The sequence below is a fragment of the Ailuropoda melanoleuca genome, chromosome 3 (assembly GCF_002007445.2).
Source record: "Ailuropoda melanoleuca isolate Jingjing chromosome 3, ASM200744v2, whole genome shotgun sequence".
Taxonomy (NCBI): Eukaryota; Metazoa; Chordata; class Mammalia; order Carnivora; family Ursidae; genus Ailuropoda; species Ailuropoda melanoleuca.
In genome coordinates this window covers 31692163-31704811 of record NC_048220.1, presented here as the reverse complement: position 1 = coordinate 31704811, position 12649 = coordinate 31692163, and the positions used below count along the sequence as shown (strand labels likewise).

Sequence of the window (12649 nt, the reverse complement as noted above, 5' to 3'; positions counted from 1 at the left end):
CTGTGGGAGACAAACTGTAGTGTCAGGAGGGTGGAGTGACCCCAGATTTCCATGGGGATATATGATTGGCTTGTAGGAAGCTTGTAGGAAGTTAAAACCAATTAGGCTGGGGACCATGTTGGGTGGAGCTGGTGTGGCTGATGGGGGAACGAGCCGGTGTGAAGCCTTTCCTGCTGGGTAGGGGACACATCTGGCAAGAGAAGACCAAGTCACTGCTAGGCTTTTGGGGCCCTGTGAGGGTCCGAAATGTCAAGACAGCACTTGAAATTTAGGTCTTATAGTACATCTCTTGGCCTCCGATCCCCCCTTGTAAAATCCGGTGGTGGGAAACAAATGATCTCAAGGTTCCCATCAGTTTAATTTCTCTTTAATTTTCATTATGTGAAGCCACTCAATGAGAGGTCACTCTCAGAGGCACTTGCTGCCCTGATTTGTCTGTGAAGACCAGTCTATTTTTGTTCGTTTTGGAGATGTCTCAGTGAATTCAGGCTAATCTCCTAGGGCCTTCTGAAAATTTTAATGTGAAGCCGAAGCATTTTATTTCCAGTGAGTGGGAAGGGGAGTATGTTACAACATTTAGCACAGAAGTCAATTTTGGCATTAATAGGAAGAGATTTAGAGAGCCCAGGAAAGAAATGGTATTTATAAGCCCAAAATCAACTATTCTTTTAAATAACATCAACCTTTTAAAAGTAAAATCTTAGTGAGAATTAAGAAATATTTATATTTTCTTCCAGAAGTAAATATTCATCATCTCAGACAGTAGGGGATTTGTGATTCTTATTAGATGCTGCAAATTTAAGACTGCAGGGGAAGAGTCAAAAACATCTTGCCTAATTAATTTCAATCAAAAGGCAAAAAATGTGTTTGTTTTTGACTTTGAAACCTAAACTTGCAGAATTTAATAAAAACTGTAAGTCTGATTTCACACACCTCGGTTTTCACATAAAATTATCCTCATCTCAGGAAAAGTATTGAAGTTGATGTTATCAATAGTCTTAGTAACAAAAACTTATATCCAAGTACATAAAGAGCATTATGGTTAAGATAGAGTAACCTGCTCTAATAGTCATAATAGTAACCATCTCTGCTTAGAGAACATGCATTCTCCAACATTTAAGAAATAATTGAAGAAAGTAAGAATAATAATGAAAAGCCCCTGTGCTGCCCAGGGGCTTCAAGCTAGCATGCTCTCCTACATAGCCACCTGTCTCATGCCCAGTGGCCTATTTCTTATTCTGGCAAGACACTGTTATTACCAAGACATTAATATGATATCAAATAAAAATAAAAAATTAGAATTCTGTAGCTTGGGCATGTGTCCTCCGAAGAATGTTTCAAATTTATATTTAAATTTATCTGGCTTACAGCTCCTAGACCAGCAATATCTTGTGCTGGAAATACCGTCTTGTAACAAAATACAGCTTAATACAACAGGCTTTACAACAGCAAAGAGTTAAACTGTAGTGAAAAGCAGTGGTAGCTTGCAATGTCTAACTGAGGGCATCATGAAGAATTCTAACAGAAAAATATAAAAAATGAATTGCCTAAAGGAAGTGTCATGTATTAAACTTACAGTCATCTCTACACTGCTCTCTTTTTGAGGACAATAAAACCTGATCCCTCCATCATCTTAAGAAGCATTATATTAAATTTTTTATGGCAATTGGTTTGCGTGGCTAGGACACTGCCATTTTCTTTCTTTGCAAATAAACATATTTTCCACAACATAAGTCACCTTATGCACTGTGTCCTGACAAATTCTGTGTGCTGTGAGAAGAGGAGAGAAAGGGAGATCAAGCAGAAAGATGAGCACAGTTTCTTTAATGTTTGAAATAACATGAAACACACCAAGAAAATCAAATATGGGTAGCACTGTTCAAAATTTTCAAGTATAACTGCTCTAATGTATTAAACCAATAGCGCATGACATCCAAAGGTATGTGTGAGACTAAAATGCATAACCCTGACTAGCCCAGTTGGAAAAATATAGGACAGAAGATGACAAAAGCACACTTTCAATACACTCCATAGGATCAAAAGACAAGTTATAAAATTATACAGAATCCACAGAGAAGCATCAGAGGGAATGTATGCAATTGATTTTGGACAGAGATAGTTTGTTCAAGCCCAATCACTGCAGTTTTTCAAAGTCCATTTGGATTGCCGACAAAATCCTACGGCTTCTACAGCTATACGGTTGCAACGATGACCGTAAGTTCAAACATTCACTGAATACTTCGTATTTAGGCACTGATATTTGCAGGCACTATCTTACACAATCCTTGTAGCAAGCACGTAAGATGAATACTGGTATCATCGCACTCTTTACCCAGGAGAAAAGTAAGGCACAGAGACTTTGTTAACTTCATGGCTAGTAAGTGGGAGAGGATGTAAATCCAGGCAGTCTGGCTCCAGACATGCTCCCTTAACCACTATACATTATTAATTAAATTACATGACAAATAGAAGGTAAACAGGAACATGAGGTGATTTGTCATGTGCCCAATGAGAAGATTACGAAAAATATTTTTTATCAATTTGAATATATACACATTTGGGAATGTAGATACAATTACCAGCTAACTATAATTAATTTGAAAATTAATAATTTTAAATTACATGCTAGGTAAATTAGTATATTCATTAGAAATATTGCCCTTTTTATATTCATGTCATGTAACACAATACAGTCGAGTGGTTTAGCATAAGGACTCTGGAGCCAGACTGGGTTCAAATCTCAGGTCTAGTATTTCCTACCTTATGTTGTTTGACAAGTTATTTAACCTCTCTGTTCTCGGTTTCATCATATGTCAAGTATATAGTACCTACCTTGTCAGGCTGTTAGGAAAAGTAATGGAGTAGAAAGGTGGGAAGGGCTTAGAGCAGCACGGGGCACACAGTACGTATATACTGGTGTTAGCTCTTACATTTTTTCCCCCAAGCACTTCGCTTGCACCTTTGGCAGGAGGGGTTCTGCTATCACCAGAGCCCAGCCCTCTGATGCTATGTTTTACACTATCTCCCCTTCTAAGTTGTTTGAGATACAGAACTTCCACTGCTGCCACAGAAGTTCTTATTCCAAACCATAATAATATCCATTCACCTAATATTAGAAATGTTTCATTTGCTTTTTAGGAGGTTGTCTGATCTCTACAATAAAAATACAGCATTGCTTTAAAAATTATCTTTAAAGGCATTTTTTTAAACAGCATGAGGCACTTGGAATATTCAATTCAAAATCCCAAGAATAAATGCTAAGTTAGGATTAAATTTCTTTGCCTTTAAAAAACCCATTTTGTCTAAAAGCATCCAGTGTTGTTCCAGGCAAATCTGACTTCCCAAGACAGTAACTTATTGTTCCAAGTAAAATAACTGAAATAACAGAAGCAGAATTTGAGGAGAAAACTCTTTTCTAAGGGATAAAGGATAATTTGGAGGAAATATAATTGTCATATTTGGGAAATGGAGTTATATCATTAATATTCAGGGATAGCAAAAAAAGATCTTGGGCATTTACACTGGTTTTTACCATAATTATCAGGTTTCATTGTGGAACTTGACATGATAGGAACAGAGCTGCCAAATCCCCACCTCATTTTGTGCTTGTGGATATAGCTGAGAGTAGGGGAAACTACCCATGTTCAAACCAGACCTTTCTGGCAAAATTCCCCATGACATATTTACTATAAAACAGAGGGCAAGGAAGGCAACTCTAAAATCTAAGCACAATTTCATTGCTACCCTAAAAAAACAAAGTTCTCCGTGTGTGTTTGTGAAGTATGTAAAAGTGTTAGTATGTATTCTAGGATGATTGTCAAACTAATTAGAAGATACCACTCATGATTAGAACGTTTTTTCTGTTTTGTTTTGTTTTTTGTTGTTGTGGTTTTTTGTTTGTTTGTTTGTTTGTTTTTTGGTCACAAGTTAGTAACTGACATATTAAGTTCCAGGGACGAGTGGGCCACTGTTACAAGCCCACCTCATGTTCCAACAACTCTTGACCTGGTTAAGGCTTTTTACTCCTAATGAATACAATTCAGTGAATTTAACAGAGGTCAGCACATTTACCAAGTACTGCAGTTTGCTTTAATATAACTCTCTGGATATTATCCTGAGGTGGGGTATGCAACACCAAAAACAAAAAACAAAAAAAAAACCCAAAAAACAAAAACCTCCTCCCCCCCAAAAAAAGAGGTCTGCCTGACTAGCTACAAAATTGACTGTTATTCTCCAACGGTTTTCTGCAGGATACCTTGGTTTATACTTCAAAGCCAAACAATGTGGAAGGTTTAATCATGTAACTTAATTTTTTTGCTTGTCTTATTGAGTAAGAGATACGTGAGGCTAGGTAGAGAGAGACAGGTAGGGGGCTACGTGACTAGGCTCATGCAGAGGGGTACGTGACCAGGCTCACAAAATCCCAGCTGTGGAAAAATGTTACAGACAAAATATTAACCAGGGGGAAGGGACCACTAAACCTCCAGTGGCAAACCATTCGGGACCCCTCGCCCTCCAGAGAGCTTTTTTTTTCTTTCCTTTCTGTTCTCACCTTCACTTAATAAGCTTTCACTTCACTTCGCCCTTTTGTGTCCGTGAGATTCATTCTTCAGGTCCATGGACAAGAACCCTGCGACCCTGAGACATTATCAAGTGGGGCAAGTGTTAACAAAGAAGGAAATCTAGTAAATAGGGTCAGAATTTCAGTAACATCTACATCTAACAATCTACATCTAACAATTCATTCCTAAGCAGGTAATATTTTATGCTCATAATCTTATATTTTATTTAAATTTGAGAGTAATATCTCTTTTGGATAGGAAGAAATGGAAACATGAGAAGACACAAAAGACTCCAAACTTCTTTTAACCATAAGATCACTATGTAGATGAAGTAATAGATTACTGCATATTGTTGATAATAGAAACTTAGCTTCATAGGTAACATGGCTTAGAGAGCATAACCACATAATTTATCAGCCAAACTGGGATACTTTTGATATCAAAAAAGGGACAATATTGATAATTATGCTGGAAAAAAACAGGCCTAAAATGGGGCAATGTGGCCGGCTCCAACAAATCTGGGTACATGGTCATTCTCCCAAGAGTTGTGCAGATGGGCACCTACATCAGTAAATTCTAAAATGATTTATAAAAGTTGGTAAATTGAATAATTTGATGAGCTATTTCAGAAATTTTCTGATGAAATTAGCTGTCCATCTCAAGAGTATACTCCTTGGTTTTTCAGTTTATGTCCTTTTACTATTATTACTTTTGTTTGGAGGGGAGTGTGGAGCTTTTTGTTTGGTTGGTTTTATTTGTTTGCTTCATTATACTGTGTATGTTGAAAAAAACCTTTTAACCCATGAAATTTTATTATTCCTTTGAAACTGGTCCCAGAGCAATGGCCTGGTTTCTTTTGTAAAGATCATGGGATTTGGGAGCCAGCATAATGCAAGGGCTCATGGTATAAATTTTAATACTATAAGCTCTGAAGACAGTTCTGCTCATTGGTTAATACCATGGCATTTGGAGTCAGGATTCCTGTACTTTCGGAAAGTGATTTAACACTCTGTGATTTAACACAGAAGCCAGAGCAATCAAAAGGAAAGAATCTACTTATGCCACTCTTCAGTTCATAACCTTCAGTGGTTCTCCTTTGTCTTTTACAACTAAAACCAGAACCCACAAGACACTCTATTCCTGGTCCTTGCCTGTTGCTCCAGCCTCAACTCCTACACGGCTCTCCTCCATCGACTCTCCAACCAACCTGGCTTCATTTAAACCAGTGATTTCCACACTCTGATTTTATCCAAGAGACATTTTTAGTTGTCACAAGGTGGCAGTGGGGATGGGGGGGATGTGCCACTGGCATCTAGCTGGTAGAGGTCAGGGATGTTGCTTAACATCCCACAGCACACAAGGCAGCATCCTCCATAACCCCCCCCCGCCCCGCAAGAATCATTTACATCAAAATGTTAATAGTGCAAATGTTGAAGAACTCTTATTTACACCTTTTCTGACACCACGTTTTCACTAACCCTAGGCCTTGCACACACTATTGTCACTGCCTGAAATACTCAAGCTCTTCCCCTCCTCTTTTCCCTTTTCTTAAATAACTTTTCACCCTTTTATCACCTTTTCACAGTGGCTTCCTGATTTTCTTCCCCAGATGAATATTACACTCTTTCAAAGAATTATGTAGCACTTCAGAATATTAATAATAGTTTTACAACTATTCTTATATGTGTTTGATAACCTCACCCCAACGAATCCCAAGGGAGCGCTACCATTTAGCTTGTATTCACCATAGTAACCCCAACAGCTAGTACAGCAAGGTGAGTCATCCTGCAACACTGCATTCAATGTTACTAAATGAACATTTAACAGCCTCACTTACAAAAGGAGAGCAATAGAGTCATCATCTCATCAGGTTGTAAGGACTAAATAATACACATGAACTCTGTAACACTGTGTCTGAATCACGGTAAATCCAGAGAGACCGACGCTCTGTAGTTTGTGGACAGGAGACCTGCGGTATCCGCTCAGGATCTGCGCTTGCACATCCTCTCACAGGCCTTCGGTCTAAGGACTTGTCCCTCCTCCAAATAGTTACTAACAATTCCTGCGCCTGCGCTTTTCTACCTCCGTCGCTAACGAGGCTACCGGAAGTATTTTCCTTCTTCTCATTGGCCCGCCACTGGACTAAGTTCGTCGATACTGCGCATGCTCCACAGCTGGTTTCCTCCTTCCTGGCCCCGCCCCATACCCGCTCTAAAGGGGCACAAATCTGCCAACACGCCTGCGCGAGCGGGTGTCCTCCGGAAGCAGTTCTTTGGCCCTGTGACACGTAGCAACGGAGTCAGTTCAGGGCGTTAAGCGTTGGTGGGGGGTTTTGGGGGGGTTGCTGGAGCAGCTGACGTCGCTACCGCCGCTTTAGCGTTTGGTGAGTGTCCCAGGCTTGTAGCACACTGTTCGGCTTCTCGTCACTCCTGTGCAGCGCGGCTTGTTGCCGCCGTTCGGCGCCGCGTTCCGGTCCTTTCGCTCAGACCCTCACTCCCTTTCAGGCCCTTGCTTTGACGCAGCCCCTGTACCTCAGGCGCGGCCTTCCAGGAGTCTCCCCTTTCCCGGAAGGCCCAGGCCTTATTTTGCAAGGAGACAGTCGCATTGTCAGCGGCAGGGTCTGCCCTGAGGTGAGGAATCGTCTTTGTTGTTGATATTCAGACCTCCGTGGGACCAGTTCTCCCACGCCCCTTACCCTAACCCGGGCATATCAGCTCCGTAAAGTGGAGGTGTCATCCCCGCTTTTAGAGACCATACGTTTTCTGTGCAACTCCCACCTGGACCTATCCTCCAGATGACGTTCCCCCAATTCCAGAAGAAATAATTTACTGCCTCCTGAGGCTTTTTGCTTCATATCGAAACGAATTCAGCAGGACCTTGGGTATAAACACTACGTGCCATTTTTCTTCTCTTTCAGATAATTTGCAATGGCAGGGTTTGATAACTTAAACACGGATTTCTACCAGACAAGTTACAGCATCGATGACCAGTCACAGCAGTCCTATGATTATGGAGGAAGTGGCGGACCTTATAGCAAGTAACTTGTCACCTTTGACAATATTTAGTCCAGACTGAAGCGAAAGCCTGTATCCTCATTGTTTGGTTGTGCCTAAAACTCAATGTGTCAACACGTCCCTTGTCAGGAATGTGATTTTTCATAATCTTCCTTCCTCTGGAAAGATCTGTGACACTGGTTTGGGTTTGAAGGGATTGCGCAATTTAGAGTTTGGAATCTTCTGTGAAATCTTCAGGTGTGCCCCCAGTGCAAAAGTAGATTGTTAAAGAACTGTTTTCTGGTAATAGTATTTTTACATCATTTAAGATAGGGATACAAGCTTCAAGTATCTAGAAGATACCTAGGCTATTTCGTCTACAGAACCAGTTAAAAATTTAAAATTTTGTGATTGCTAGTTTAAGAAGTTAAGTCAGTCCAAATTTCAGACCTTATCAAGGTTAATTCAAAGGGCTTAGTGATGCTGTTTAGCAGTGTAAGCTCCCTGTTATGAATCATCGGGTGATATTTTTTAATAGCAAGTGATAATCATCTTAATAACGCTCATATGGAAACCTTATGGTCAGTACGCACATGTTGCCAGTTGCACATTGAAGAGGGGGACTCAAAACCTTTCAGCCCTTAACTGTTAAGAACAAAACAAAACAACAAAACCCTGATTTTTTAATAGTCTCTGGTGTTAGTGGCAGAAATACTTTACCTGAGGCTTTCCACCAGTCTCCTCTAGGACATCATATTCTTAGTTTTTTTAGGATTTTTAAAGATAATCTCATCAGTCATTTCCAATACCAGGGTGGCTTCACCTTTTTTAGATAGTGCAGGACCCCTTCAAGAATCTTACAAAAATGATGAGCCTCTTTCTGAAATATAAATGCATACACTCAAATGCCCACGTAAATATGCATATCACTGCACAGTTGATGTGCCCTCTGATGTTCATCTGTGAACACTGAATTAAAAACCTCATGAAGAGTCTCCCAGGATGAGCGCAAGAGAAGGTTGTGTATTGAATCAATCTGAGAGAAACATGTAGCAGGAGAACATGTTTGAATTAATAAATGAATGAAAGTGCCCAAGAATTTAAAAAGCAAAGCAAAAATCAAATTCAGCCCTCAGTATGATCTGTCTTATATAAGCTGTACTTTTTACAGGTTTACAAGCTGTTGATCCCTTGAGTCTGCTTAATTTGATATATTCTAAGGCTTTTGCCCCCCTAAAACCTAGCACACTGAACAGTGGGAGGGAGCATGTGAAAAATACTGTGAAACATTTTTTCCTTAAGTTAAATTCTCTTATATACTATCGGGAGTTTATCTCTTTTGAACAATTAGAATTGGAAAAATCGTGTTGAGAAATCTCCATTTATTTATTTACCTAAAAATGTTTTTTGTTTTTTGTTTGTTTTAATCTGTATTAGAGGAAAATGAATGAAAGATTGGCCAGAGTGTAGCCAAAGGGCTTTGGAAAACCTGTCTCTCTATGCAGGCCCATTTTTAACTAAATGATGTTTGGACTCCGCAGAACTATTACATTTAAATCACAGCCTCCTAGATTTAGATATCTCTTCCTTTCTTTCCTGTTCTGTCCATATTTGCATCAGTTAAACGTGTGACTTATCTTTTCATTCCAGATAACATCCTCTCATTTCAGTTTTCCCTAGGGAGTTTGTTTAGATATTCTTTTGCTAAATATTCTCACAATTCCATTGCAGCCAGATCATGTGCCAGTAACCATTGCTTCAGTATAATGAAGTTTTATTGCAGCTGCTTAAAAAATATGAGTTCATAAATGAAGCCTAGTTAAACAGGAAGTTTAATGTATTGTCAGTAATAATTGGGTTTCATTTATAAGCATCATTTATATATAAATATAACAACAACAACAAAAAGTAAAAGACCCTTTAGTCTTAATCTGTTGAGTTTTATGATTGCCCCATTGGACAGGTCCCACATTGTATGCTAGATATGCTTATAAAATGCCAGCTACGTATTTTTTAAGTATTTAAAGCTAGTATTTTTTCATCTTTGACTTAACTGTTAAATACCTATATGGAATACAGGGTTGATTTAGTCTCTAAAGATCATGTCTATCATGCTATACCCAGCAGGAGCAAGCCACAAATTTTCCTGACCAGGTCCTTCCAGAATAGGAAAACAGTAAAATTCCATGGTGTTGTCTTTCTCACCTTGCATCTGAAAGAAGGAATGATGCTACCACTTTGGAAGCTATCATTTGCTTGTAGTAATTCTGTTCCTTATATGACATTTATGAGTTTATATGAGAAGTTCTAAAATGTGGACTGCAGACCCCAGAGGATCCGTGAGAACTTTCAGGGAGTCTTTAAAGTTAAATCTATTATTATAACAATACTAAGACACTATTTACCTTTTCAGGTGTGTTGACATTTGTACTGATGCTGTAAAAACAGTGATTGGCAAAACTGCTAGTATCTGAATATGAATCAAGACAAGGGCATCAGATTGTTCTAGTAATCGTTGCATTCTTCATTGCTACACACTTGCTGGGGTGTGGAGGGAACCAGTTTCATTTAAGGATGCCCTCGATGAAGCAGTAAAAATTATGATGGTATTAAATCCTGACCCTTTAGTACACACACATTAAAAATATTCTTTGTGACAAAATGGGAAATAGTCATAAAGCACCTCTGGTTCATACTGAAGTACAGTGATTTTCTCGAGGAAAAGCCCCTGTGCAATTTGAATCGCAGACTGTATCAGCTGCTCTTCATGAAAACCATTTTTATTGGAAAAAACATCCGGACAGACAAACTATGGTTATTTAGACTTGAGTTCTGCACAGATACTTTCTCAACGATGAAATAATTGAGCTTCTTACTTCAAGAAAGAAAACTGACAGTATGTGTAGCCAATGGTTAAATCCAAGTTTTTAGGTAAAAATGAGGATTTGGGAAAACTGTGTCCATTACTGTGAACTTGTCAGCTTTCCAGTAATTAACCATTTTTCTGATAAAATCGGTGATATTAACAAATACGATTTTCCTATATTTATACCTCATATATATGTTTTATATTAAATATGTCAGTGTTTGGAAGAGCCTGTATCACTCACATTAATATTTTCTAACTCAGCAGTGAATGTTACAAAATCATACCTGAGTAAAGAAAGGATCCATTCAAAGTTCAAGACAGATCAGTGTATTCTAACAGTATAAAAAGTTTATTAGTATTGTTCCATTTTCTGTGTTGCAACTTAAATTTAAAAAACTACCACTTTGAGTTTTGATGTAGTATGAAAAGAATAGTTAATGATAATCTGAAAAGATTGTTAAATAGTTTTCCAACTATTTGTCTGCAACACTAGATTTTCCTCACATATTTCAACTAAAGCAATACATCACTACAAATTGAATGCAGAAACAGATATAAGGATTTTTAGCTATCTTCCATTAAACTCCGGATGTTAATGAGATTGTCAAAAATATAATACATTGCCACTTTTCTCAGTAATCTTTTAAAGTAGTTTTTCATAAAAATTTATGCTGATATGTAACAGGTTAATTATTACTTTGAATGAATTAATAAATATTTTAAACGTTGCTGTTTTAATTTCTAATGTGATAAATATTGACAGATATAGCCCACATAAATAAAAAACTTTGGGATTTCCCAATAGTAAATTTTAAGGGTATAAGGGGATCCTAAGAGCAGAGAGTTTGAGAACCACTGGTCTGTACCATTCTTTTTAGTTTTTCTGTTGCATACACATTCATATTCTCTTGTCTTTTTCTGTGAGAGAGAGAATAAAATATAATCTATTTATGCAGATTGTAGAAGCCTCCATACGGAGCTTTTCTAGCTGTTTCATAAACTCAGAGGTAGATCTATGATACATTCTAACAGATCGATACAGTAGCATATTACACTAAATCAAAAAATGTCAATTCTTGTCCTAGTTCATTTCAACCATCTTGTCTTGGGATGTGTGTGTGTGAATAAGTGGAAATCAACATATTTGCATAGAAAAATGACAGGGGAAAGGTATATATGAAAAGAAGATACTATAGCTCTGTCCATAAAGTAGGATTTGGGGGTGATTTTTATTATAATTGTTAAGAGTTGGCCACTGAAGTCAAAAAGTTTGGCTTTGAATCCTGACAAAACCACAGGCAAATCATTTTCACCCAAATACCAGTTTCTACATCTTTATAATGGAAGGATGATAAAATCAACCTCCTAAAGTTGTAGTGAGGTAATAGGATATAATTCACATTAAACACTTGACACAGTATCATTCAAATAGGTTATAAATATTTTTGGAAATTTTTAGTAGTTAATATACACCTATATGTTACTTATAACATTTTAGAATGAATTAATTTTAATGAATAGTAAATGTACAACACTTTTAAAGGTGCAGAAGTTTTTAATATGAAAATTAAGTCTTCCACTTTCCCCGGCTTCCAGGTCCTTTTACCTATATAATTATATATGTTACGCTATCTATGTTACATTGTACCTAAAGGTACATAATTGTATGTATTATACGTAATGTGTGTACATGTGTGTATAAATATATACATACAGATATAGTCCAATAAGTACCATCACAGTATATCATATGGTATATACTGTTCTGAACATTGGGTGTTTTTCAACTCTGCCCACTAAATATCCTTTGGTTATCATTCATTATTAGTACATATAAAAGTACCTCATTCCTTTTAACAGGTGCGTAGTAATCTATGCCCCTATTACAATATATTTACTAGTAACTGTTCGTATTGTTTTGTTTTTTATCTTTTGCTATTAAAATAGTGTTTCATCAAATTTTATATTACTATATAACCAGAAAAATAAATAGCATTTTTTAAAGTTTGGATTGGATTAGGGAGTAAGTAAATCTTGAGAGTCCCATTGGGCTCTCCAGAGGGCTATGTGTAGTTGAAATTTTGCCATTACTTGGATTTGCTTTTAATCAAGATGTTCAGTGAATTTAAAAATTGGATTTAATTTTAAAATCTCAATATTCATGGCAGTCATTAGATTTTTTATTTGTCAAAAGGGAACTATAAAATTTTTAAGGGTGATTAAAC

General features: G+C 37.4%; 2 protein-coding genes across 3 annotated transcripts in view; one reads left to right on the top strand and one right to left on the bottom strand.

Annotated features, from left to right (window-relative positions):
- The window catches only part of KCTD16 (potassium channel tetramerization domain containing 16), a 284019-nt gene extending 277568 nt beyond the window's left edge, over positions 1–6451 (bottom strand). Inside the window, exons 1-2 of the mRNA XM_034656207.1 lie at positions 6400–6451; positions 4553–4638 (exon numbers count right to left, since the gene is read on the bottom strand). The gene's annotated coding sequence lies outside the window, so the exon portion shown is untranslated. The remainder of the gene's footprint in view (positions 1–4552; positions 4639–6399) is intronic.
- Positions 6452–6795: 344 nt separating this feature from the next.
- The window catches only part of YIPF5 (Yip1 domain family member 5), a 21314-nt gene continuing 15460 nt past the window's right edge, over positions 6796–12649 (top strand). Inside the window, exons 1-2 of one of the 2 annotated variants that reach the window (XM_002912531.4) lie at positions 6796–6945; positions 7480–7599. In XM_002912531.4, the coding sequence (XP_002912577.2) occupies positions 7490–7599 (110 nt within the window). In that variant the 5' untranslated portion in view covers positions 6796–6945; positions 7480–7489. Of the gene's footprint in view, positions 6946–6973; positions 7193–7479; positions 7600–12649 lie in introns of those variants that run through there. The other variant, XM_019795147.2, reaches the window with a different exon arrangement.